This window comes from Marmota flaviventris, chromosome 4 (genome assembly GCF_047511675.1).
Source record: "Marmota flaviventris isolate mMarFla1 chromosome 4, mMarFla1.hap1, whole genome shotgun sequence".
Taxonomy (NCBI): Eukaryota; Metazoa; Chordata; class Mammalia; order Rodentia; family Sciuridae; genus Marmota; species Marmota flaviventris.
In genome coordinates, this window is record NC_092501.1 from 156,879,521 (window position 1) to 156,904,214 (window position 24,694).

The 24,694-nt window shown below is 47.6% G+C and overlaps 1 protein-coding gene across 14 annotated transcripts in view; it reads right to left on the reverse strand.

Annotated features, from left to right (window-relative positions):
• Positions 1-24,694, reverse strand: part of Ggact (gamma-glutamylamine cyclotransferase) — a 56,107-nt gene that overhangs the window by 18,352 nt on the left and 13,061 nt on the right. For 10 of the 14 annotated variants that reach the window (XR_011707427.1, XM_027938822.2, XM_027938826.2 and 7 more), the window contains exons 3-4: positions 14,850-14,971; positions 7,526-7,578 (exon numbers count right to left, since the gene is read on the reverse strand). Coding sequence is in view for 1 of the 14 variants with exons in the window: in XM_027938820.2 (XP_027794621.1) it covers positions 440-660 (221 nt within the window). In the remaining 13 variants the exon portion in view is untranslated. Of the gene's footprint in view, positions 1-439; positions 2,698-7,525; positions 7,579-14,849; positions 14,972-24,694 lie in introns of those variants that run through there. The other 4 variants (XR_011707428.1, XM_071611622.1, XM_071611623.1 and 1 more) reach the window with 3 other exon arrangements.

Below are 24,694 nucleotides of genomic sequence, written 5' to 3' on the forward strand. Positions count from 1 at the left end.
GGAGAAAGCAGCCCTTTCAAGACACACTTGTCCGTCCAGTGGGGAACAGCCTGGTTTCGGCCAAAGCCTTGTAGAACTTCCAGTTTCTTAAGCCACTAATTTTCAATCTTTTTAAAAGGACTTTTAAATTGGCACAATAAATATTTGTTATAGAAACATCAGGAATAATCATAAGCAAACATATATGTAAAACAGTCCCCCGAATCCAGCCCCAGAGAGAGGGAGGTTTTGGTACCACGTCTGCGCTTGGTCCTGCAGGTAGGACCACAGGCCTAACCACGGCACCGGTGGACTTCCTTCCCCAGGTCCCAGGACGATGGTGCCTCATGGACTCACTGTGACTGCCAGCAGGCACCCTGCCCCCGGGGAAGGCAAACACTGACTGCTCACCTGGGTCTGGGCCAGACTGTTACCTAACGACAGAGAGACTCCGACAAACCTGGAGATACACGTTGAGGAGGAGCTGGGCCTCTTCAAAGCCTGCCTCTCAGCCCTCTGCAGGCTTCTTGGACAGACGCCTTGGCGATGGGGCTCCCGGTGCAGGAGCTCAGAACACTTCCTGGGAGGGCTTGAGGCGGGGCTCAGCGGCACAGCACTGGCCTGGTGTGCAGGAGGCCTGGGTTCAATCCCAGCATAGCAAAAAAGAACCAAAAGGTGCATCGAGGGCCTGTAAATAGCTTTGCAAGAAAGTGCAACTCCCTGTCCATCCACTCCCCAGAGGCAACACTCTGAGTCCTGTTGGGTATTTCCACACTGCTGACTGCTACTCCTTATACTGTGGATCTTTCTCTTTCTTCCTTTCCTTTCTTTCTTTCTTCCTTCTTCTTCTTCTTTTTTTTTTTTTTTTTTTGGTACTGGGGATTTAAGGGGCACTCAGCCACTGAGCCACATCCTCACCCCATTTTTGTATTTTATTTAGAAACAGGGTCTCACTGAAATGCTTAGCACCTCGCTTTTGCTAAGGCTGGCTTTGAACGTGTGATCCTCCTGCCTCAGCTTCCCGAGCCAATACTATTTCTTGATGCTTTAAATTATGTCTCCCTGGACTGGGGATGTGGCTCAAGCGGTAGCGCGCTCGCCTGGCATGCGTGCGGCCCGGGTTCCATCCTCAGCACCACATACAAACAAAGATGTTGTGTCCGCCGAAAACTAGGAAATAAATATCAAAAAATTCTCTCTCTCTCTCTTAAAAAAAAATTATGTCTCCCTTCTACTCTGAAGCAGATGAGCACAGTATAGAGTGCTGACTTCAGAACGGATCACCTGCTGAAATCCGGGTCCTCACACGGGGCTCACACTGTAGAGTAGATCCCTTAACCTGTCTGTGCTGACTCTTCATTAACTGTAGAAGGAAGCACTCGGCAGCCACCTTGGGGGGCGTGGCAGCCAACACGTGCCCTCCACCCTGTCCCCAGTCCTCCCAAGAGACTCCGCACCTTTCTGGTCCAGTGCTCATCATTTCAGCCCGGGAACGGTGGCGACACTGCTCTCAGCTGAGACCTGTAGCGCCCTGTGGTTAAATGTCCTCTCCTGGGCAATGTTTCTTCTTCATGAAGACTGCTTTGGGCTTGTCACCATGGTGGGGACCCTGCCTCAACTTTTCTGGAAGCACCGTTAGCACCTGCTGGCTCTTGCTCTCCTCGCTGCTGCTTTCTCTGTGCCTGCAGAGCCCTCTGCCCAGCCTGGCCTGGGGACACTGCTGACCCTCGCAGCCTGTGGCTCTCTGTGTTGGGGGGACCCTGGGCCCACTCCCTCGCTTTGCTGAGGCTTCTCTTTCCCACCTGGGGTTAATGATATGGCGGGCAAAGGATTCTAGAGCCCCCAGGAGTGAGGGGCATCTCTAGCTCCTGTTCCTGCCGAGGCCGTGCTCTGGGGTCGTGCGCAGCCTGCGGAGCTGCATCTCCTTTCTGGGGTTCCGTGTTGCCCCTGGATTCTGAAATGAGGCTCGTGGGACTCCCTTTTGGTTCCTCGTGCTGGAATCCAGTCTGCACTCTCTTGATCTTGGTCCTGAGGAAGGCCCTGCCTCTTCCCTCCAGTTCCTCCTGGGTCTCCTCGTGTCCAGGGGCATGTCCTGAAGTGACTTCTGCTCTCTCCTCCTCCGCTCCAGGGTTTCCCACTTCTCCTTCCACTTCTGCTACTCGCCCCCCGTTTCTCTCCAGCGTCTTTTCCTGTCCTCCAGTTTGAGCCTCTTGCTCTTTCCCAGGCCCACGTCCTCCTCCTCCCTGTGGCTGTCCTCTGACTTCCTCTTTCCTGTCTGTTGGTCTCCTCGAGGTCTCTTCAGCTGTCGCAGTCCTTGGCCAGCCGTTCACAATGACAGCTGAGATACTGTGGAAGTGAGACTGGAGTAGACAGGGAGCGAGCTCTGGGCCAGCTCTGAGGACAGACTGGGGGACTCAGACAGTAAAATCCCCACTTTGGGGAGTGTCACTCACAGCCGCCCTCAGATGGGTCTGTGTTCCCAGTACCCAGGTGTTCCTGCCAAGCTCTCTAGGAGTGGCCTGCTGTCCTCGGCTGGGCCTGAGGGGAGCCTGGGGTCTCTGTCCTGCACAGCCTCTCAGCCCTCCCTGTTCCTAGCCCTGCCCTCACACACCTCTGGCCTGTGATTCCGAAACACCCGTCAGCTGACATCTCAAGGCCTTCTCATTATGCAGGAACCTAAGATTAGGTTCTGGTGGTTCCAGGCTAAGTCAGTTACCACTCAATTCTGTTTTCTTTTCTTTCTCTTTTTGTAGTATGGGGGATTTAACGCATTACTTTTGTTTTATTTCAAAATTTTGTTGCATGCTTTCCTCTCTGGCCATATAGGTTGTTTGAGTAGTGTCTGAGTCTGTTTTGTGTTACTGTAATGAAATGCCTGAGGCTGAGTAACTTTATAAAGAAAAGATGTTCATTTAGCTCATTGTTCTGGAGTTTTGAGGGCCTGCATCTGGCAAAAATGGCCTTTCAGCTGGCAGGGCCCTGAGGTGATACAGAGTACCACAGGGTAGGAGACAGTTCACACGTGTGGGTCTTTCCATGACCCTCTGGATTATGAAAGGTTATGATGTAGACTAGTGGGTTTTGTTTTTCACTCTTTGCCCCTCTTCCACTTCTTATTCCTCCCACTGCACAGCCCAGCCCCTCCACAGGGACACGGACGGTGTCTTCACCTTTGATGTGCAACAGACAGGAAGCAGTGGGATGGATGAGCACGTAGAGTATGGGATGACGGGCTTCCCGGCTCACCAAGAGCAACCAGTGAGGTCCACTGTGGGCACCAGAGGGAGGGCTAGCGATGGCCAAAGATGTCAGGCAGATAGCAGGGACTGAGAGGGGACGCACCTCTGCTGCTGAGACAAGAGGAAGGGGAAGAGAAGGCCACAACTACAGGAGAAGGAAAGCCCGTGCAGCGCAGGGGCAAGTTTGGCACGTGCCCAGCACATAGGACAGCGGCCTCCTCCTGCCTCCACGAGGCTGATCAAGCACACAGGACATTTGGCCTCCTCCTGCCTCCACAAGGCTGTGCATCAAGACGTGGAGACAAGCTGGTCCCCGGGGTGCTGCGAGTCCCAGAGTGGGGACAGTGAGGAGCACGGCGCACCTGAGGCCTCCGGAAGCCTCTCCGGGAAGTGCCGTCCAGCTGCATGCAGAGTGGGAAGGGGAGGCCAGAGCTTGGGGAGAGCAGACTTAATTAACCTAAGTTCCCTACATAAATGAAATCATGTCACATTTGTCTTTTAGTGACTGCTTACTTCACTTAGCATAAGGTCCTCAAGGTTCACTCCTACAGCCTGGGTCAGAATTCCTCCTTTTTAATCCTCTGTAATATTCCACCATATGGCTATACCACATTCTACTTATCCATTATCTGCCGAGGGACTCGCGGGTTGCTTCTAACTCTTGGCTATTGTGAATAGCACTGCTACAAACACGGGTGTGTAAATACCTCTTGGAGATCTTGCTTTGAGTTATTCTGGATGTGGAACCATGAATTCACATGGTCAATTTTTTTTAAGGGCCCGCCACCCTGTCTCCCAGCTGATCCACCCTGTTACATGCAGGACCGTCAGTGGCACAGAGGGCTCCAGTCTCTCCTCGGCCTTCCCGGCCCTTGCTCTGCAGCTGCTTTCAGATAGTGGCCATCCTAATGGTGTGAGCGGTGTTTCGTTGTTGGTTTTGATTTGCATTTTCCTATGGCTTAGTGACCTTGAGCATCTTTTCCTGAGCTCATTGGCCATCTCTCTTTTTTGGAAAAATGTCTTTTCAAGTCCTTTACCCAATGTCTTAATTGAGTTGCGGGGTTTTTGTGGTTGTGTCTTAGGAGTTCTATTTTCTGGATAACAACCCCTTACCAGATATATGGCTTGCACTTATTTGCTCTAATTCCATGGGTTGCTTTTTCATTCTGATGACCGTGACCTTTAATACATGAAAACATTTTTGATGCAGTCCAATTCATTTTTAATTTAATGTTCCGTGGGTAGACATTTAATTTTGTTGCCTATGATTTTTGTGTAATACCCAAGAAGTCACTGCCAAATCCAAGTCATGAAGCTTTTCCCAAATTGTTTTTCTAAGTTTTATACACTTAGCTCTAAATTTTGAGCTCTTTGATCTATTTTAATTTTTAAATATGAAATAAGGGTCTAATTTCACTCATTTGCATGTGGATATCCAGTTTTCCCAGCACCATTTATTGATAAACTATCCTTTCCCCATTGAATGGTCTTGACACCTTGATGAAGCTCATTACTGTATACACAGGAATAAATCTATGGGTCCTCTACTCTGTCTCATTGGTGTAATGTCTATCTTTATACTATTATGTCACCATTTTGATTACTGCAGCTTTATAGTAAATTCTGAAATCAGGAAGAATGCAACTTCCAATACTGTCATTTTTTAATAGTGTTTTTTCTTTTGGGGGAGGCTTGAGATTCCATATGAATTTTAGGATGGAATTTCTTATTTCTTATTTATGGTGGTTTTGATAAGGATTGTGTTATGTAGGTTGACTGCTTGAGGTGGTACCAACATTCTAACAATATTATCTTGCAGATCACAAATATGGGATGTCTTTCCTTTTGTGTCTTAATTTCATTCAATGTTTGATAGTTTTCAGTGTACAAATATTTTACCCACTTGGTTAAGCTTATTGGTTTAGTTCATTTCTAAGTATTTTATTCTTTTTGATGCTAGTCCAATGGTTCATTGTTATAGTATATAAGAATACAGCTGACTTGTGTTGATTTTATATCCTGAAACTTTACTGAATTCACTTATTCTTTCTAATAGGTTTTTTTTTTTTTTTTGGTGGAATTTTTAGGTTTTTTTCAATAGACAAGACGATGGTGTCAAGTTCACTTCTTTCCAATTTGGATGGCTTTTGTTTCTTTTTCTCACCTGATTGCTCCAGCCGAGTCTCCTACTACCGTGTTGGGTGGAGGTGGTGAAAGCAGGCGTGAGGGCTTTGTTCCTGATCTTCGGGGTGAGAGTGGTAAGCTGGAGGCTTTCCACAGATGACTCTGCTCTGTTGAAGTCCTTTCCTTCCACACCTAGTTGGAGTGTTTTTACCAAGAAATAGCATTGAATCCTGTCAGATGCTTTTTCTGTATTAACTGAGACGACCCAGGTTTTTTTTCCTTCATTCTGTAATGTGGTATATTACGGTGGTTAAAGTGTATGTGATAGAGGGAGCACTTGGGATTGAACCCAGGAAAGCTCTACTTCTGAGCTTTTTAAAATTTTGAGACAGGGTCTTGCTAAGTTGCTGAGGCTCACCTCAAAATTGTGATCCTCCTGCCTCACCCTCCTGAGTTGCTGAGATTACAGGTATGGCCACTAAGCAGGCAAAGTGATTGATTTTTGTATGTTGACCCACCCTCCTATTCCCGGGGTAAATCCCACTTAACCATGAACATGATACTTCTAATGGATGGTGAATTCTGTGGGCTATGTGCTCGTAAGGATGTGGCATCAGTCCTCATGGGGGATGTTGGTCTGCAGACCTCTTCAGTGTCCTTGCCGGCTGTAGTCCTAAGGTCATGCTGGCTTCATGGAGTGAATCTGGATTGATTTCAGGAAGACAGGGGCTAGTTCTTTAAGTATTGGGTAGAACTCACCAGAGAAGCCATCTGTCCCTGGGCTTTTCCTTTGGGGGAGTGTGGGGTGAGCACTTCTCTCTCACTCTCCGCAGCAGCTGTCAGTGGTGACCTCTTCTTGCTGGGGTTCTGCCGGCTGCCTCACCTGGCCAGCCCTTTGGTTGCAGGACGCTGTCCACACCCCTCCTGTGGCCCTTTTCATTTCCGTAAGGTTTCTGGTGTTAGTTATTTGGTCGACTTTGCCCTTCTTTTCTGTCTACCGACTCGTATTTCATTGTTTTCCTCTGATCTCCGTTTTGTTATCTCTGCTCTAACCTTTACTGTCCCTTTACGTCTCCCAGCTGGGGCTTTAATGTGCCTTCCTTGCTGTCACGTGCAGCCATTTCCAAGGCTGCTGTGAAGACCGCAGCCAGTGGGACACATGAGAAGTGCACTTCAGTGGCCAGGACGACGCAGAGCGTGCATGGGTTCCTGGGCCCAGGACAGCATGGGAACCCTGCGCTGACCAAGCGGGCCCTTGGGCCACACTTGGGAAGGGCCATTGCCTGAGGGTCGTGGGAAGGTACCGCGTCTTCGCCCTGGGCCTCCGGCACCCCGGTGCTTCCCACCACCCTGGTGATGGCGAGAGTCTTGGGTGAAATGCAAGAGCCTGGTTTAATACAGAACAGACAGCTTAGGTGTGACTGGTGGGCTTTTCCAGAGCAAGATCAGGGCTGCTGTTCAGATCTGGTTTAATGTGAAGTAGAGGTCCCCAAGCAGCCTGAACAGTGACACTCAAGGAGCAGGGTTCTACAGGACAGATACCGCGTGGGCCCAGCCCCGCAGAGCCACATCAGATGGGGTGGCCCAGTGTTCTGTGGGTAGACATTTAAGACACAGTGCACTGTGACAACAGCAGCCCTAACTCTAAAGCCACCGCCACCACCCAGCAGTCGTAGGTCTGGGGGAGACTCTGTCGTGTTTCCCTGTGAGCCAGTCTCTACCAACTGCCTACTGTGTGCCAGGCACGAGCCCCAGATGCAGCCCATTCCCTCCTCCCTGACCTCCTTAGTCCAACTGCCTTCTTTAGCAAGATCTTACAAAAAGACCTGCTCACTGCATTCTTGATCAAGCCTCTAGAAATATAAATGAGTACCCTAGAAGTGGGAGAGGAAACCAAGCCATCTGGGTATAGGCTATGGTCTTACTGCTAAGAAGCAAGAGTGCTCAGAAGAGGACACCATGCAGGAGGATCGTGATGAGCCCCAGAACGTGACCTTCTTCTGCAGCAAATGATAGCTTATTCCCCAACAAGAAACCAGGCAATAGAAGTTAACCTTCTTTTCTAGGAAATATATCTGTAAGTGTGTCCTTTATAATGTAACGTTAGTTTGAAAACATGGCTGGCTCCTGCAACAAAAATCATTCTGCATTTCTGGCTTCTCTCCTAAGAAAAACATCCTTACCTTTTTTGATTATGTTTTGAACACACAGAGATCCTTCAGGAAGCAACCTGTCCCTGTGGGATGGAGAAAGGATCAGAGTTAAGCACTGAAACAAGCAATTAATTCCCATTAGAGGATTAAGGCACTCATGTTCGCTTTGAATCAGAAAAGCAAATTGTGGACAAAATGGTGTATAGCCAAGAGGTGGCTTGTCACGACTAATAAACTGGAGTACCGAGGAGCACCCCAAGTACACCCCGAGGCCAGGAGCGGGCAGGTCCTGTCATGGGATAGGATCCCTTTCTCTTTGTGATACTGTAACAAATACTGGGAGAAAGTACAATTTGTGGCACATGCTGCTGTCCTTACTCTAACAGATGTGGCCGTGAGGAAGTCTGAAAGCCTGTGTCCCCACCCCTCAGGCATGGATTACACCTCTTACCCCTGAAACAGAATCAAAGGCAGTCTCACGCGGGACAGCACAACGTCCTGGGAGCGAGGGCCGCCTCCTCATGAACTCTCAGGGCTGAGGTGTGCTCTGCCTGGGGACTGAGGAACCCAAAGCTGAACCTCTGTCCCAAAACCAGCTGGCCAGGAACACTGCGACCATCCAGGGGTCAGTCAGGAGGTGGAATGGGCTCAGGGAGCCTCAAAAAGTTTGAGTTCAGCAAAATCTGGCTGGTTTAAATTGTCAATATTTTTAAAAAAACAAAAATCAAAAAAACCCCTCATGGCAACGTGCCTCTGGCCGGCACCGCTGGACACGCCTGTCACTTGCTTGGCAGTCCCTCGGGAAACGCAGGCCGTCTATCGTTTCATATTTCATCACTGAAGCAGAAATGGAGAGGATCGGGTCTCCATGTGATCGTGGATCGGCCTGCTTCACTTCCCTCCTAGCCACCTGGTGGCAAGAGTGTAAAAGGCAGGACTTCGGAGTTGATTAGACAGTTTACAAAGGACACTATTTCACATGCCCGTCCACCCCCAAATCACACCAGGTGAGCTGCATGAGAAAAGGGCTGATACTTCCTTATTCTTGACTTGCCAAAGGATTTTAAAGAGTCACTGCCTTCTCACAAAGTGACCTTTAAGAAAGGTGCCTCAATAAAGTGTCCCTTCTGTTTGTGTTCAAATTCAGACACAAGGAAGCAGGAGGAAATCCGTGCACTGTCCCTTCCAGCTCTTCTCTACGGACAAACCCATCACTCACAAGGCACCGTGCCCGCTGTCAGCAGTAGAGGGACAGGTTGGGGTGGCCAGCAGCTCTGCCCCTCACTGCAGGCTGGGGGCCGTGGGCTCTCACCACAGCCTCTGGCCAGGGAACTGCCCAGCACAGATCTCACCTGTCCTTTCACTTGCGCCTCCTTAGCTCCTATTATTCGCCATCTTGTGTCCAAGCTGCATCCTGCAGAGTTCATGCAGGGCACAGTGGGCAGAGCTCAGGCCACCCCGTCCCAACTGAACACACAGCGCCAACCACTGCCCTAGTCCTCAGGTGACCAGCAGCAGCTGTGTGCTGGGCACCTGCCCGGAGCATGCACGCAGGTGACGGGGTGCTGGAAACGCAGCAGGCAGCACTGCTGGTGGCACGTCCTCTCCCGGGAGGACTTTCCGCAGAAACCCCGTGGCCTCTCAATGCAATCTCTTCCCCTCCCCCATGGTCACACTGCTTCCCAGGAGAGGAGGCCGAGTGTCTGATATAGTTACACATTAATTCTTCAGAAGTCTCTTAGAACTGTAGGAAGCAGGTGAAAAAACAAAATGCCGTGAACTTTAAACTCGGGCCTGGCCTGCGAGCACCAGGGGTCTGAGGTCACCCTTCCCTGCGGCCCGGCGCCGTGCCAGGCAAGGCTGCGGCGCATCCTGTGGGCGCTTTGATGCTTTCATCTCCCGCTCGCCAGCCTCTCTCGGAAAGTCAAGGGCTTCCTGCTGCAGCCGAGCCCCACTGGCCCCTCTGGGTGCCCCGGAATGAGGCTGGCAGAGCACCCCCTGGCTTCACTGCAGGCCGGTGGACACCACGCCTTCAACCCAGAGGCTGGGCCCCCGCCACCCTCACAATCTAGGGAAACAAATGGTGCTTTAGGGGGTCCTAGGAGCACGGCCTTTGGCAACCGTTCCATGGGATTTTACTCTTGGTTATGATAAAATTACTCTTTTAGGCCCCATCATATTAAAAATTATTGTGGTGCCATCTTCGGAACGCACACTGACCACCAATGCAGACTTGACCTTCCCTGCTCCCACCTAGAGGGACAGATGACCTGCTGGGCACCAGGGCCAGGCACAGCCCGGGCGGTCATGCAGCTGGCCCCTGCTGCTCCCAGGGGACTTGGCAGCTAACAGACGCCTGAAAACAGGTCTGGGTCCAGCAGCTCCAATGCCAGAGAAGGTGCCAATGCCCTACGGTGCCTCTTAGGAATTCTGGTACCACCTGCAACTTGGCAGTTAAATGCAACAGGGCAGCCACCTTGGAGTGACAGCACGGGCCCCACCTGCTCTATGCTGAGAGATCCACTGCACTCTCTAGGTCCTGCTCAAGGTCCTGCTCCAGGCTACACAGCAAGATAGTCTTGTCCCTAGGGACACTCAAAAGCCCTTACGTACAGGATACCGGTGCAAATCCACGGGCATCTCACTCGGAGGGGCTCTGCCACCACTTCAGATCCATAGCCTGCCAGAAAAGCCAGGCCCAGAGAGAACAAAGTGCCCCAGACCCCTAATGTGACCCAGGGAGCTGGGCCTGAAACAGAGGGCTCAGTGCTCAGAGGGGACGGCACAGATAGCTCTAGCTGTGAAGTGTGATCTAGGACCCACGAGACCCATCTCAGCGGGCAGTGGGCAGTGGGCACTCCCTGGGAGGCACGGCACGTTGCAGGGCCGGGAGATGGTGACAATGGATCCTGTTCCAGGTGGTTCCATGGGGCAGCCATCTGTCAGTACCTCCTCCTATATGCCTAATCTGGGACTTTGGTTGAATGCAAAGTAAAGCTCAAAGAAACTGACCTATAAATAAAAGCTAAAGGAGCTCAGGAAAGGCAGGCAGGTTGCAGGCCGCTCGGGCTCGGTCATTATTACCAGTGTCAATAGTCCAGCACACTCCCCAGTCCCTGATCAAAAGCAGACACTCAGCATATTAGATTAGGGTTTCCACAGAATCTGAATATTTTCAAAGTACTTCTACAAATAGTGATGGTGGCCTCTTAGGCTTAGTCACTTTCTGGAACCTAACATGCAATAAACAAAACAAGACAGACTGCTCTGTGTTTACCACCTGGGTTCACAGAAGAGTGGCAGAGTCAAGGTCAGTTGCCCAGAGGTATGGACGAGGGGTGCATGGGACGTCTGTGGTCCTGGACACTGGGGCGCACAGTCAGAGCCTCTGTGCCCATCCAGGGCCCCGGCCCTGCTGGCTGTTGATCAAACAGTGATTTTCCACACTTGGCTACTAAGAGACACAGCACATGGTTGGTCTGTTTTCCAGGCCTGCCGGAACTTTCAACTTACTTGCTGGCAGTTGCTCAAAGTATGTTTATTGAGCCTCGAGTCCCTTGACTGGCTGGCCTGGAACAGGACTGACTGTGTACTGAAGTACTATTTAAAGGGGTTCTTCAGAGACTTCTTATGCTCATATTAACATAGTCCTTATTTTATATGTTTCTTAGGTGAGAAATGGAGAGTTTTGGAAAGCAAACTCATATTCAGGTTAAAAAAATCTAGAAGACAATTATAAAATATTACACAAAGTCATTCTCTTCTCCTTGAAGTGATTTGCTAACAAAACATTCTAGAAGGATAAGAACCTGACTCACTGCCTAGTACATGCAATCATGAGCTAAAGGGAACTGCAAACCCAACTGACCGCTAGAAACCAACAAATGAGCTGCACAGTGGTCACCTGGCCTCTGCCAATAGCAACCAGCCAGTCAGGAGTCATCCAAACTCCATTTTCAATGGGCCTGGAAATCAAGATTCAATTCTTTTGGTAGCAATGACAGATTTATGTTTCTCTAAAAATATCATTAAAGCCAGCTTTAAATGCTCTGGAAAGACATTGACTACCTACAAGGAATCAGGCAGGAGGCAGCAGATAAAGAGAAACACAAACCTGGAAAAGGTGAGTGCCCATGGTAGTACACCCCCAAAGAAACGAGAGCCCCCCACACCCTGCAACCTGCTTGCTCTCACATACAAAGCTCTATTTTTAAACACTAAAAAATCAAGCCTTTAAAAATATAGAAGCTAGAACTCAAAATTAAGCCTGATGGGCTCTTGGACTAATTGCTATCCCCAAAGCATTCAAATCCTTTCCGTGCTTGTATAATTACCCCAAGTTAAATCAATTAAAACTCTGATTTACAAGAAGGGAGTCGGGGAGGAAATTAAGGGCACATTACTGAACAAGCTTTTACATACTATGCATCAAGTGGATTCATTTACTCACATTCCTGAGCCCTCACGTTGCCCCTGGTACAATTCGCTGTCAGAAGCCTGAGCTCTGAGTCCAAATCTGATCTATACTGGGGCTGAGCAAACTGGACCCACCCAGCAAACTGATTCTGACCCTATCAGACCTATATACAACTATATAGAGCTTTTTGTGTGTGGCACTGGGGGTTGGACTCAGGGTGCTCTACCACTGAACCACATCCTATTTAAATTTTCTTTTGAGGGAGGTCTTGTTAAATTGCTGAGGCTTGAACTTGCATCCTCCTGCCTCAGCCTCCCAAGTAGCTGTGAGTAGCTGTGATTACAGGTCTGGCCACCATGCTGGCTGGATCCCACTTGAGCTCTATCAAGTGGGAACACTGACAAAAGGGGGGACAGGGGACAGGGGTTGGGATGGAGGCTGGAGCCAGCACACCAGTTCCTCAAGCTTAAAGCCCCCTGGCCTCTCTAGTATTGGGGTGGGTTCCGGGACCCACCTAAATATTAACAAAAAAAACATTTTTGTATATACTGGACTATGAAAAAGCACTTAAAGCCAATGTAGAGTCTACTCTGGACCACAAAATCCCTTGTTAAAAGGTAAACCCCCTTTCCTGTGTCATGGTTATATGGGGACAGATGGCGGCTCCCCTCAGTTTATGAACTTGTTCAAATAAATCTTTTTCAAAAACAACAGCACAAGATCTTTGTTTTTCTTTCCTTTTTTTTTCTTTTTAAGAGAAAACCGTCTATTCAGTGAATTTCTGGATTGCATAACTCAGGCATGGAGGCATGTGAGGCATTTAACTCTTTTTTTTTTTTTTGGTCTATAGGAGCTCTCTCATTTTCCTGCCCAAACTACCTTCTTTCTTTCTTTTTTTTTGGATGGAGAGCAGGTGCGGTTACTGGGGATTGAACCCAGGGGCACTCTACCACTACACCCCAGCCCTTTTTTTAAAAAATATTTTTTAGTTGTAGAGGAACACAATACATTTATCTGTTTATCTCTGTGTGATGTTGAGGATGGAACCCAGGGCCCCGCACATGCTAGGTGAGCACTCTACCACTGAGCCACAGCCACAGCCCCACCCCAGCCCTTTTTTTATTTTGAGACAGGATCTTGGTAAGTTGCCCAGGTGGCCTTGAGCTTGCCATCCTCCTGCCTCAGCCTCCAGAGTAGCTGGCATTATAGGCATATGTCACCACTCCCAGCCCCAAACTACTTTTTCAATTAACAAACAAACAAAAATTGTACAGGTAAACAGGAAGAAGAAGAGACTCTCTCCTCTGCCTCTCAGCTGTCAAAGCTAAGCAAACCTCTTCTGTCCCACTTGGGATCAGTCCACACAGCCCACAAGGAACCTGCTGGCCCCTTCCTACCCCTTGGCTGGCACTGACAGACTTCACCTCTGTCTCAGTAATTCCCCCAAAAGAGGAAAAGTGACTACCCAGAGGGCATGCCTCACAAACCACGTACTTTCTGGGGGTTAACCAGAGGCCCAGTTGAAGCCCTTAAATGTTCAGCTTTTTACTCCTCCCCAGAAACCCAGCTCTGCATCCGCCTGCACCTGGTACTGAGGTGGCAAAGGAGGGAGCAGAGAAGGGACAGGACACATAGAGAGAGTACTCTGATTCCTTAGAAGTTCAACATTTCTCCTCCAAAATTCATGCAAACCTGGCATGGTTTTAATATAACAATGATCTCCCTATTTTCCAGTTCAGGGATTTCTCTCCCTTCTTCCTATTCCCACATTTGAAATAAAGGTCACTTTCCAGGAAGTGGGCCCCCTTCACAGGAGGCAAGACCTCCTCTCCAGCTGTCGGTACCCAAGGGGGAGAAGAGGGGCTGTCTGACCAGGAAGCTCCTGTGGTGCCCTCCCACCGATTCTGTGGGCTCTGCGAGAGCCCTGACCCCAGCTCGCAACTCAACTGGCTGCAGGGGACCCTTCTCCTCCATGTACAAAGCGAGGTATGAATGCAGCCCAACCCAGGTCTTTCTTGAAGACCAGAGAGAGCCAGGTAGACGCTGGTTCGTTTGTGGATTCCACCTCATCGCCCTCACCAAGGAGGGACATCCCTATATGTACATTACAATTGAGGAATATAATGAATAACTTCACACCAAGAAATTCTACAATGTAGATGAAACAGAAAAGTTTTCTAAAGGCAGACACAAAGGACCAAAGCTTATTCCAGAAGACGCGACGACCTGAAGAGCCCTCTACCTATTCATACGCCTTCACTCGGTTTAGAACCTGTGCATAGAGGCAGATGGCTTCAGAGGTCAATCCTACCCATGCTTAGAAAACTTAGGAGGAAATAATACCAGTATTACACAAATTTCCAAACACTAGAAGAGGAAGCCAGACTCATAATTCCGTGTGTGTGTGTGTGTGTGTGTGTGTGTGTATGTGAGAGAGAGAGAGAGAGAGAGAGAGAGAGAGAGAGAGAGAGAGAGAGAGAGAGAGATACTATGGATTAAACCCAGGGCACTCTACCACTGAGCTATAACCCTAATCCTTTTAATTTATTTAAATTTGAGACAGGGTCTTGCTTAGGTGCCCAGGCTAACCTTGAACTTGTGACCCTCTGTCACAATGGCAAAAGTTTGACATCTACAGTCGAGGGGAGAGATAAAGAATATCCGTGTGCTTCTTCCCTTTTCAATGTTTTATTTACTCAAATCATATCATACAATATCACTCTATAGGTTCTTTTAATCAAAGAATGATAATCCTTAATGCTGGGCATTGCAACAGACATAATCAATTCAAAGCAAACAATTCTTATTAATTCTAAGCACTGCAAACATACTCAATCAAGACAGACCTATTGCAGACATTCCCTCTGCACGCCAAGCTTAAATGCTAGATTTAAAGTCTTAAGTCTTAGGTCTTAAGTCCAGCAGATGCACACTCACTCAGACCGCAGCGACCAGGTCAGGAACCAATAGAGGCTTCTCCTGGGGTGGAGTTGAGTTGAGGGCTGGCTGAGGAGATGGTCATAAGGAGAAGTCCTTTTCTCACCAGAGTCAAGAGGCTGCTGTAGAGTTTGAGAGTGGTGAGGACAGACAGATGAGAACAGTTGGGATGTCAGTCCAGATCCTCATCAGGCTCAGGCTTGTGTGCATCAGTGTCCGCTAGATGAATGTCTGCTCATTTGCTCCATCATTTATGCTAAATTTTGGGGCTTCTGACCACCCTTTCAATCCCTATTAGTTGTTATCAGGTTTCTCAGTGACATCTTTCATTCTGAGGTCATCTAGTCTGGTGGTCTCTGCCCTGAACTTTTGCCTTTTGCCTTTATCGGGGTGAAGGCAAATGATAGAAACTTTACTTGAGTTTTATCAGGGTTGTGGAAAGTGACTTATTTTATCAGGCTGTGCCTGATGACCATATTGGAGGGCTCCATGGGTGTACCTGGTCAGGAGTGCAGTTTTATTTCAAAATGGAGTTACTTAGGCTAAGGCCCTTCTTAAGTTAAGGCCATCCTTACACCCTCATGCCTCAGTTCCAAAACTGCTGGATTACAGGTGTGCATCACAACACCTGGCTTGCTGTAAGTGCTGAAGAAGTAAGCACTTAATTCCACTTATGGTTCCAAAACCAAATAAATACATTGGTACAAATGAATGAGAACTACAGGCTACTATCATAAACATAAATGCAGAAGTCTTCTACAAATATTAGCAAAGTTGGGGCTGGGAATGTGGCTCAGCGGTAGAGCACTCGCCTAGCACAATGCAAGACCCTGGGTTTGATCCTCAACACCACATAACAATAAATAAAATAAAGTTATTATGCCCAACTACAACTAAAAAATAAAATATTAAAAAAAATTAGCAAAGTTAATCTAGCAGTATATAAAAAGTGTTATACATCGTTACCAAGAAATGTTTCACCCTAGCAATGTAAGGTAGTTTAATATTTAAAAATTAATGACTCACCAGAGGAGCACATTGAAATAGAAAAACCCAGGCTGGGATTGTGGCTCAGCGGTAGAGCGCTCGCCTAACACGGGTGGGACCCGGGTTCAATTCTCAGCACCACATAAAAATAAAGGCATTGTGTTGTGTCCATCTACCAACAACAACAACAAAAAAAAAAAAAAAAAAAAAAAAATAGAGAGAGAGATTCTCTCTCAAAAAAAAAAAAAATTAAAAAAAATAGAAAAAGCTTAAGATGATCTTGAGAGATGTAGAACAAGCACTTGACAAAATTCAACAAATCCGGGACAAAAATTCTCAGTAAACTGGGAATAGAAGATGACTTTCTCAACCTGGTAAGAGGCAGCTAGGAATCACTGACAGTCTGCAGCCTTCCTCACGGTGAGTGACCAAACAGGGCCCCTGGTACTGGAGGAAGGTGAAGACGTCCACTCTACCCAGTTCCATTCAGCAGGAACTATCTAACTATCCTTTTACTTTTCCCATTGACATGACTTTCTGTATAGAAAATACTAAGGAACACACAAAAAAAGTGATTAGAACTAAAGAGTTTAGCGAGAATTTAAGATACAATATATAAAAATCAGCCAGGCATGGTGGTGCACACCTGCAATCCCAGAGACTCAGGAGGCCAAGGCAGGAAGATCACAAGTTCAAGGCCAGTGTGTTTTGATGGAGAATGGATGTAGTTAAAATGCTTACTCTCCCTAAGTTGGGCTATAAATGCAACTTAGACTCTATCCCAAAATAAAAATAGATAAATAAAAAGGGCTGGGAATGTAGCTCTGTGGTAGAGTGCCGTGGGTTCAATCTGCAGTACCACAGAAATGAATAAATGGATTAATTAATAAATGCAATCAACTGTATTTTTATATACTGGTAGAGAAAAAAATGGAACTTGAAAATTTAAAAACTCTAGTACTATTTAAAATAGCACCCAAAAAAAAAAAAAATCGAGATACTAAAGGTCAAATTTAACAAAATGTGTGCAAGACTCAAGCACTGGAAATTCAAAAACTGTTGAAATTCAATATCTAAGTAGAATGGAGATATACTGTGTTTTGATGGAGAATGGGTGTAGTTAAAATGCTTACTCTCCCTAAGTTGGGCTATAAATTCAACCTAATTTTAATGAAAATTTCAAGGTTTTTTTTTTTGTAGATTGATAAGCTGAATCTAAAATTTCATAAAAGGTCAAAGGATCTAGAACACTCAAAACAATATTGAAAAAGGTGAACAAAGTTTGTATTTGAAAACCTCAAAGCTACAATACAGACAGCAAGGAATTAGACGAAAGATAGACATCGAGATCAGTGCAATGTTCTTTCGGGGGTAGGATGTGAATGTACTAAAACCACCCACTTGTACACTTGAGGATGGCAAATTCTGTGGAATGTAAATTGTGGCACTTAAAAAATAATAATTAAAAAAAAATCAATGGAAGAGAGTCCACAAGTGGATCCACCCTTGTAAGGTCAACTGCTTTCAGTAGAGGTGCCAAGGGAATTCATGGGGTGTGGATAGTCTTTTAAACAAATGGTGCATGTCCATGTGCAAAAAACCCCTCATCTTCACTCTATGTTGTTAAACTTAGAATGTATCCAAACGTAACAGCTAAAACTTTTAGAAAGGAAATCTTTTGCTAGAACACAAAAAAACATTTTAAAAACAGTAAGTTTGATAACATGAAATTTTAAAACTTCTGAAGACAAGTAAATAAAAAGGCAAATGCAGACTAGAAGGAAATATCTGCAAAACTTATATCTGGTAAAGGACTTCTATCCAGAATGCAAAAAGAACTCCCATGACTCAAGAAGAAGAAAATAACCTAAGTAATAACAGACAAAAGATGGCATGAACAGATGTTTTAACAAAGATGAATGAATCTCAAGTAAGCACATGAAAAGACACAACTAGTAGTCATTAAGGAAAAGCAAAAAAAAAAAAAAAATCACAATGCTGCCATTACATACGTACTACTATGGCTAAAACTGAAAAATACTAGCATCAAGTGTTGGCAAGGATGTAGTATAACTGAAACTCTCAGACATTTGAAACAACTTTGGAAAATAGTTTGACAGATTTTTATAGAGTTAAACATACATTTGCAAGCTCACTTTGGGGAATGAAAATATCCAAGATTGGGCTGGGGTTGTAGCTCAGCAGTAAGACGCTCGCCTAGCATGTGTGAGGCACTGGATTTGATCCTCAGCACCACATATAAATAAATAAAATAAAGGTATTGTGTCCACCTACAACTAAAAAAAAATTTTTTTTTAAATACTCAAGATAAACGGGCTGATACATCTACATAAAAACCTGTCTGTGAATGTTTACAGCTCTTCTGTTCATAGCGGCCAATAACTGGAACCAATCCAGAGGCCCATCTTCTGGAGACTGCGTGAACCAATCAAGGCACAGAGATACAAGACCCTGGATAAATTTCAGGGAACACACCGAATGAGAGACCCCAGACACCCAAGACTGAATACTGTGTGGAAGAGAAGGCACAAGACAGGGACAGAAAACAGGAGTGGCTGCGGGGCTGGATGCACAGGAAAGAAGACTGGCTGCAAAGGGGCTGGAGGAAGGTTTGGGTGACAGAGCTGTCCTGGGCCTTGACTTGCATGAGTACATATACACTTGTCAACATTCGCTGAGCTTAAAGAAGAAACCACTGGACCTGTAGTTGATGGTGGATTTCATTGCATGTCATTAACAGAGACAATGTATCTGAAGAAAAAAGGCCAGCTTTGGAACGCAGTCATCTTCCTCCCACCTTGGGTTACCTGGGGTCATGTTAGTGCCAGTCTCAGGCCTTCTCTTGGCCACACAGGCTCACCCAGGCCTCTTCTATCCAGTTTGAAGGGCTGGGGCTGGGGCTCTCTGTTCTCTCGTCCCAGTTCTCTGTCCCGGGAGCTTAGCTCCCCTCTATTTCTAGACGACATGATCCACAGCCCTGAGCTCCAGGTCCAGCCCCGTGCCCGGCGGCTGTGTGGCTCCAAGCCACTTCCCCTGCCGTCCCAGCGGGGATCTGGGGGAGTCAGCCCTGGTTTGGTCTCAGGCACACGAGGCCTGCTGGACAAACACTTGCTTCTATTGTTTTCACCTACTGACCCCTCCAGGCTGAGGACTCTTATATCACTTGACCCCAGGAGTCCCTTCAGCCGCCTGGGGCTTTGTGAGAGACGCTCCATGTCTTCACATAATCTTTGTTTTCCTAGACTCTTGGCCAAGGTGCTTTTTTGTGTGTTCCTAGGACACAGTGTCCTACAGCACAATGGAGTTATTTTCTAAGAGCCAGAGCATGTGATCTAACCACATTGATATGTGTGGCAAAGTAGGTCAGAACCTTTGAAATCAGGAGCATCTCTGACAACCCAGGCTGCACTTCCCCCTCTCCTTCAGGGCTCAGGGAGGGAGTGGGGTCTCATTTCATCACAGTGTACCCCTGCCCATCTCAGGGGAGCTCTGGCAACACTTGCCTGAGTCTCATTAAACACTAACTATCCAGGACACTTCAACCTCTGGGTTCAGGTTCACTGTTACACTGCTCCCGTGACTTTTCCATTAATCATCCCAAAACTTCCTTGCACTTTGTTTTACATTGCCTTTTGGTTACATCTTCTTCTGGTAGAAGCAGGATTTCCACACTAGTTAAGAGCTGCCCTGGAGAGCTGCTTACTCTGACCATCATGAATATAAATAGCCAGGGAAGTTCTGCCTCTTGGTTCATTGCCCAAGTTCTAGACCCATTTTAGAACTGGGTCTTACCAAGAAGGACTCTGCTGAGACATGTGGCCTTTGTCTTTGCTGGTGCTATTAACCCAGAAATGATGAGATTTTGAAGTGTGTGGAGCAGGTCAAAGATGGCAGCAGTGGGCATCTCTGAAGGCCACATAATACCACCTCAGAAGAAAAGCCCTCCCTGCAGAAAATATTCCCTTGCTCAGAAGAGCTGGGCTGGGCTGGGGCCCTCCACTGCCCTTAGAGGAGCCTGGGCTCTGGGCCTTGGCAAATGGACAAACCTCTGAGCCTCGGTTTCTGCCTGTGCTGTGATGCCTGGCACCTCACAGAGGAGGGCTGCACATCCCCTGAGGGTGCACGGGTGCATGGGTGCCTGGCTGTGCAGGCCCAGCAGATGGAGTTTGGTGCAGGCCCAGCAGATGGAGTTTGCCGCAGTCTGGCTGGGCACAAAATAACCGAGCCACCACAAAAACTTGTAGATTCCAACAGCAACTCTTTATTCCCAAACTCTCACCGGCACTCTACACACACGTTCTGGGAAAATCTACACCCTCCACCGGGCTCTGCATACCAAATACTCTCTGAATCCCGCGAGAACTCAAGGGGAACTCAAGGAGTGGGCGCCTGAGGCAGCAGGATATGCCCTATTCCCAGCAGGATCCACCTTAAACCTGGAACCAGCCTATTCCCAGCAGGATCCACACCCTAAACCTGGAACCGCCCTAAACCTGGATCCGCCCTGGTCCTTGAGCAGGGTCACCTTTCTCAAACATTCATGCAATGTCACTGCAAATGACCTGGGTCCAAGGCAAGCCCATTTCCACAATGGAGAGTCCTCCCTCTACGCAACATTGGGTAGGCTGACAAGGAAATTGCCATGCGTCATTCCTACTTGGCTATGGCTCTCAGCAGGAGTTGTTCTGAATGAGAGAAACCACTAGAAAAACATTGATTCTGCCCAACGGCTACTCCCCAGAGTCTTCCTGCTTGGAGAGGGTGCTGGACACAGAGCCTCGGACCTAGACCTTCTGCAGACCTTCTGCCAGAGTGGGATTCTAAGGGACTAGATTTAGGGAGGCTCCTGGGGGGGCCTCACTTAGCCCCCCTTTGGATGGCTCTGAGAAGGGGACAGAAGCTCTCATCTTGCGGACCGGGCAAGCTCCAGCTTAAGGCTGGGTGATTGGGAGCAGGCAGAAATCTCTGTGAAACTGTATCCTGCGTCCTACGAAATGACATATCTGCCCACTGCCTGTGTGGCCTTGACAGAGAGCACCCCAGCCGTTCTGCACAGTCAAGTGTGGCGAGGCTGCGTCTCCGTCGCCCTGCCCATGCACCTGTGTTAACTTCGCACAGAAAACCCTCTTCCCCCCAGCAGCTCCGTCCTCTCTGAGCCTGTGTCAGTGTCATCCTGACCTGCTCTTCAGAGCACCTGCCACTGCCAAGTGAAACCTCCTGCATCGACTGACCTGACCCTGCTGGGACCTAGGAGGAAACAGCACAGAGACCCTCCCCAAGGCCCACGGCTGGTAAGCAGCAGGGCTAGGACCTGCCCTTGGGGATCTGTCTCCGAGTTCAAACTCTTCCTTTCTCAGAAACAAGCGCTGCCAAGCACCTGCCCTGTGCCCCCAGCTGAAACACTCACCTGGAACTGCAAAGCACACACGGCCGACTTGGGTAAACCCGAAGTCCGTGTCTGTCTTGGGCTGACTTGGGTCCCCACCATATCTGCACTGTGAGGTCATGAGAGTGAGCTCTGGTCCAGCAGGGCCAGTGACCCCTGAAGAGGAGATTAGGACACAGACACACACGGAAAGGGGCACTGGCAAGCCAAGGAGGGAGGCCTCTGAAGAAACCAACCCTGTCATGCTTTGGTCTCAGAATTCCAGCCTCCAGAACCGAGAGAAAATAGACTTGTGCTGTTTAAGCCCCTGTCAAAGAACTGTGTTGTGATGGCCCAGCCTAAGCCATGTTGGCAAGAAATAGTGCAGATGAAGCCCACCTCTGTCCCACCCTGTTTGGGAACATCAGCTCCTGGTAGCCTCCACCCACTGCCCAGGCCTGGGCCTGCCCAACAGCCCTGGACCTGCCACTCACACGCGGCTTCTGGTCTCCCACCTTCCTCTCCAGCCAGTTCCTCTCCAGTTTCTCTCACAAACATTATTGGCAACGTCCAGGCTGGAGAGCTCATGTCACCCGACCCCAGCAGTTACAAGCTATTCTGCTTTACGCTCTGAGTTTCCCATCCAAACCTCCTCGAAGCCACGGTGGTCTTCCAGAAGCAGAGCCCAGTGGCTCCCAGTGACACACAGGACGTCCCTATCTCTCCTTATCTGGCCATTTAAGACCCCAATAAACTCATCTCCCACCCCTGGAATCCTTGCCCAAGCCCACGCTCCTGACACACTCACAGGCTCGCATTCCTAATCTTTTTGTAACTTCCAGAGCCCCCATTCATTCAATTTCAGTTATTTTTCTCCTTTTGTGTTTTTCTCCTTTCTTTTTGTGATGCTGGAATCAAACCCATGGCCTTGCACATGTGAGACAAGTGTTCTACTTAAGAGCAGGTGGCACACAGTGACCCTCTCACCCTGCTCAGAGAGCAACATGTATAGAGAAAACCAGATGCTGGTCATCTGGTTCTTGGAATTCCCAATTAGCCAATTTCTTTTTTCTATTTGGATCACAAAGACTTGACAAAATAGTTTCCACTATTTAGTTTAAAATTCCCTTCACCAACAGGAAGGCGGACTATCCAGGGTTACAGCTCACCGTTTGTTCCACACGTGCACACCACACTGACTGCAGAGGTCACTCTGAGTTCACTGTGGCAGGTACAGTGCTGGACAAGGGCTACTAGTGCCCACTGAGGCCATGGACTTGACCACTGTCCTGCAGCTCAAGCTTATCCAAGGGGGGGAGCCATTGGTGGTGGGAGGGGCAGTTTCATTTTATATTTATGCTTTTGAATTACCACCTTCTTGATTAAAGGGGTTTCAAGCTCTGCGTACTGTAGAAACAGAGAGGGCACACTAACTCATTGTCATAGGACTTTCCAGAAAAGACTTCTGCTTAACCTTCATCTATGGGGAAAGTTCAATGAACCAAAAAGCACCTTTTCCTAGTATCAAAGATTTAACATTTCTAAACCTATATTTTTTAGAAGATACACTTCAAGCATGCAAATTATTTAAAAATATGTAAAAATAAATATGAAGCTCAGTACAGTGATACACACTTGTAATTCCAGAGACTCAGGAGGTTGAGGCAGGAGGATTGCAAGTTTGAAGCCAGCTTCTGCAATTCAATGAGGCCCTGTCTCAAAATTAAAAGTGCTGGGAATGTAGCTGAGTGCTGGAGTCCCCTGGGTTCAATCCTCACTATCCCCCTGCCCCACACACACCTTCAGAATTAAAAGTTAGCCCTTTCCAAGTTAATACATGTTAGCCCTTTAAATATACCATCATTTTATGTAACTCTGAGACTGTTTCCTGGAGAAGGCGGAGTACACATTTTAAGAGCATATGTTTTTACTCTTATGCTTCTAAGTTGACAAACATTAAGCAACAAGAAGGACCACTCAAAGAATGCAGAACACATGACATGGTTTGCTTTGAGCACCTGGTGTCACCAGCACAACAGGTCTGGGCTCCAGTGCTCTGAGCTGGACGTGCAGGCAGCTGGGCCTCTGGAAGTCTCTGGAAGTTCCTCACCCATCTCTAGGTTTCTAAAGTCCCAAGAAATGTCACTGATTGCCCAGAAACTCTTAGAAAGGCTTCAACGGCTGCTCAGATGCTATATCACTACTTCTTTGTTCATGTGAAAGTGCCCGTGAGGGAAAGTTGTGCTGGGTCTCCTCGGGAGCTTGCAGAGTGTCCAAGAAAATCCCCCTCTGAGGACAGTCTATAGCCCTTTCCTCACCTACGTGAAACACAGGGGCAGAGCAACTGCAGAGCTCGAGGCCCAAACACCATGGCATTATAGAGACAGAGGGCAAAGTGCAATGACACTGGTCTTAGCTCCCTGACAGACCAAAGGGAAGTAAGGGAAAATATTGACGCAGTGGAGGGGAACCTCGGAAACACAGGGATCAGCACATGAGGACCACCCTTTGAAAGCAGGGAGATTTATTCTGCAAAATCCTCCAGAAGCAAGCCTTGGAGATGCGTCTCAGATGAACTCATCTACAATGCTCTCTCTGCAAGCAACAGGCAAAGGGTTGCTATTTAATACAAAGACATTATGAAAGTTTCTCTGAGTTATTCATCATAAACACTGCAATTTGGTGATATTGTTTTCAGATGGTTGCTGTTTGGTGTCATTCCTGGAAGCAGGAGCCAGTGCAGGCACAAGAACACATGCTTTTGCAGTAGGTGGGCCACACTTCCCTGTCAGCCTCGCCCTGCCATCTTTTAGCTGTGTGCCCTTGTTCAAGGATTTTCGTCTCTCTGAACATCAGTTACAGCACTGAAAACCAGAACGAATAATGCCCACCTTGAGGACTAATGGATGGAGATAATGTATAGGCAAATTCTGGCTTTCAGGTGATTTTAAGAACTATCAGTCTCCTTCTGAGAGAAGGGTAAACCACAGAATTAGAAGGGATGGCTACTAGCCTGCATCACAGATACAGAGCCTAGCATACAGCTGTATCTGATAAATATTCCTGTTAAACTTTTTGTTTTTTGCAATGCTGAGGATTGAACTCAGGGCCTCTCACATGCCAGGCAAGTGCCCTGCCCTACCACTGAGCTACACTCCCAGTCCTAGTTCCTTTTAAAATTACATATCCAGACAAAAATGCATATACCAATTACCTAGTATGGTTGATTAATGTTCTTAAAAATCACATAGACTCTTCTCTGCACTGATAAACATGGTACAACATGGCACACTGAAAATGGCGTGGCTTCCATGTTTCCAGCAGCAGCGTTCACAATAGCCAAGCAATGGAAGCCACCCAAAGAAATTCTAGTACAATATGAATAAACTGTGAGGACATTATGTTAAGTGAAATAAGCCAGTCAAAATGGACAAATAGAACATGATTTTACTCATATGAAGTATCTTGAATA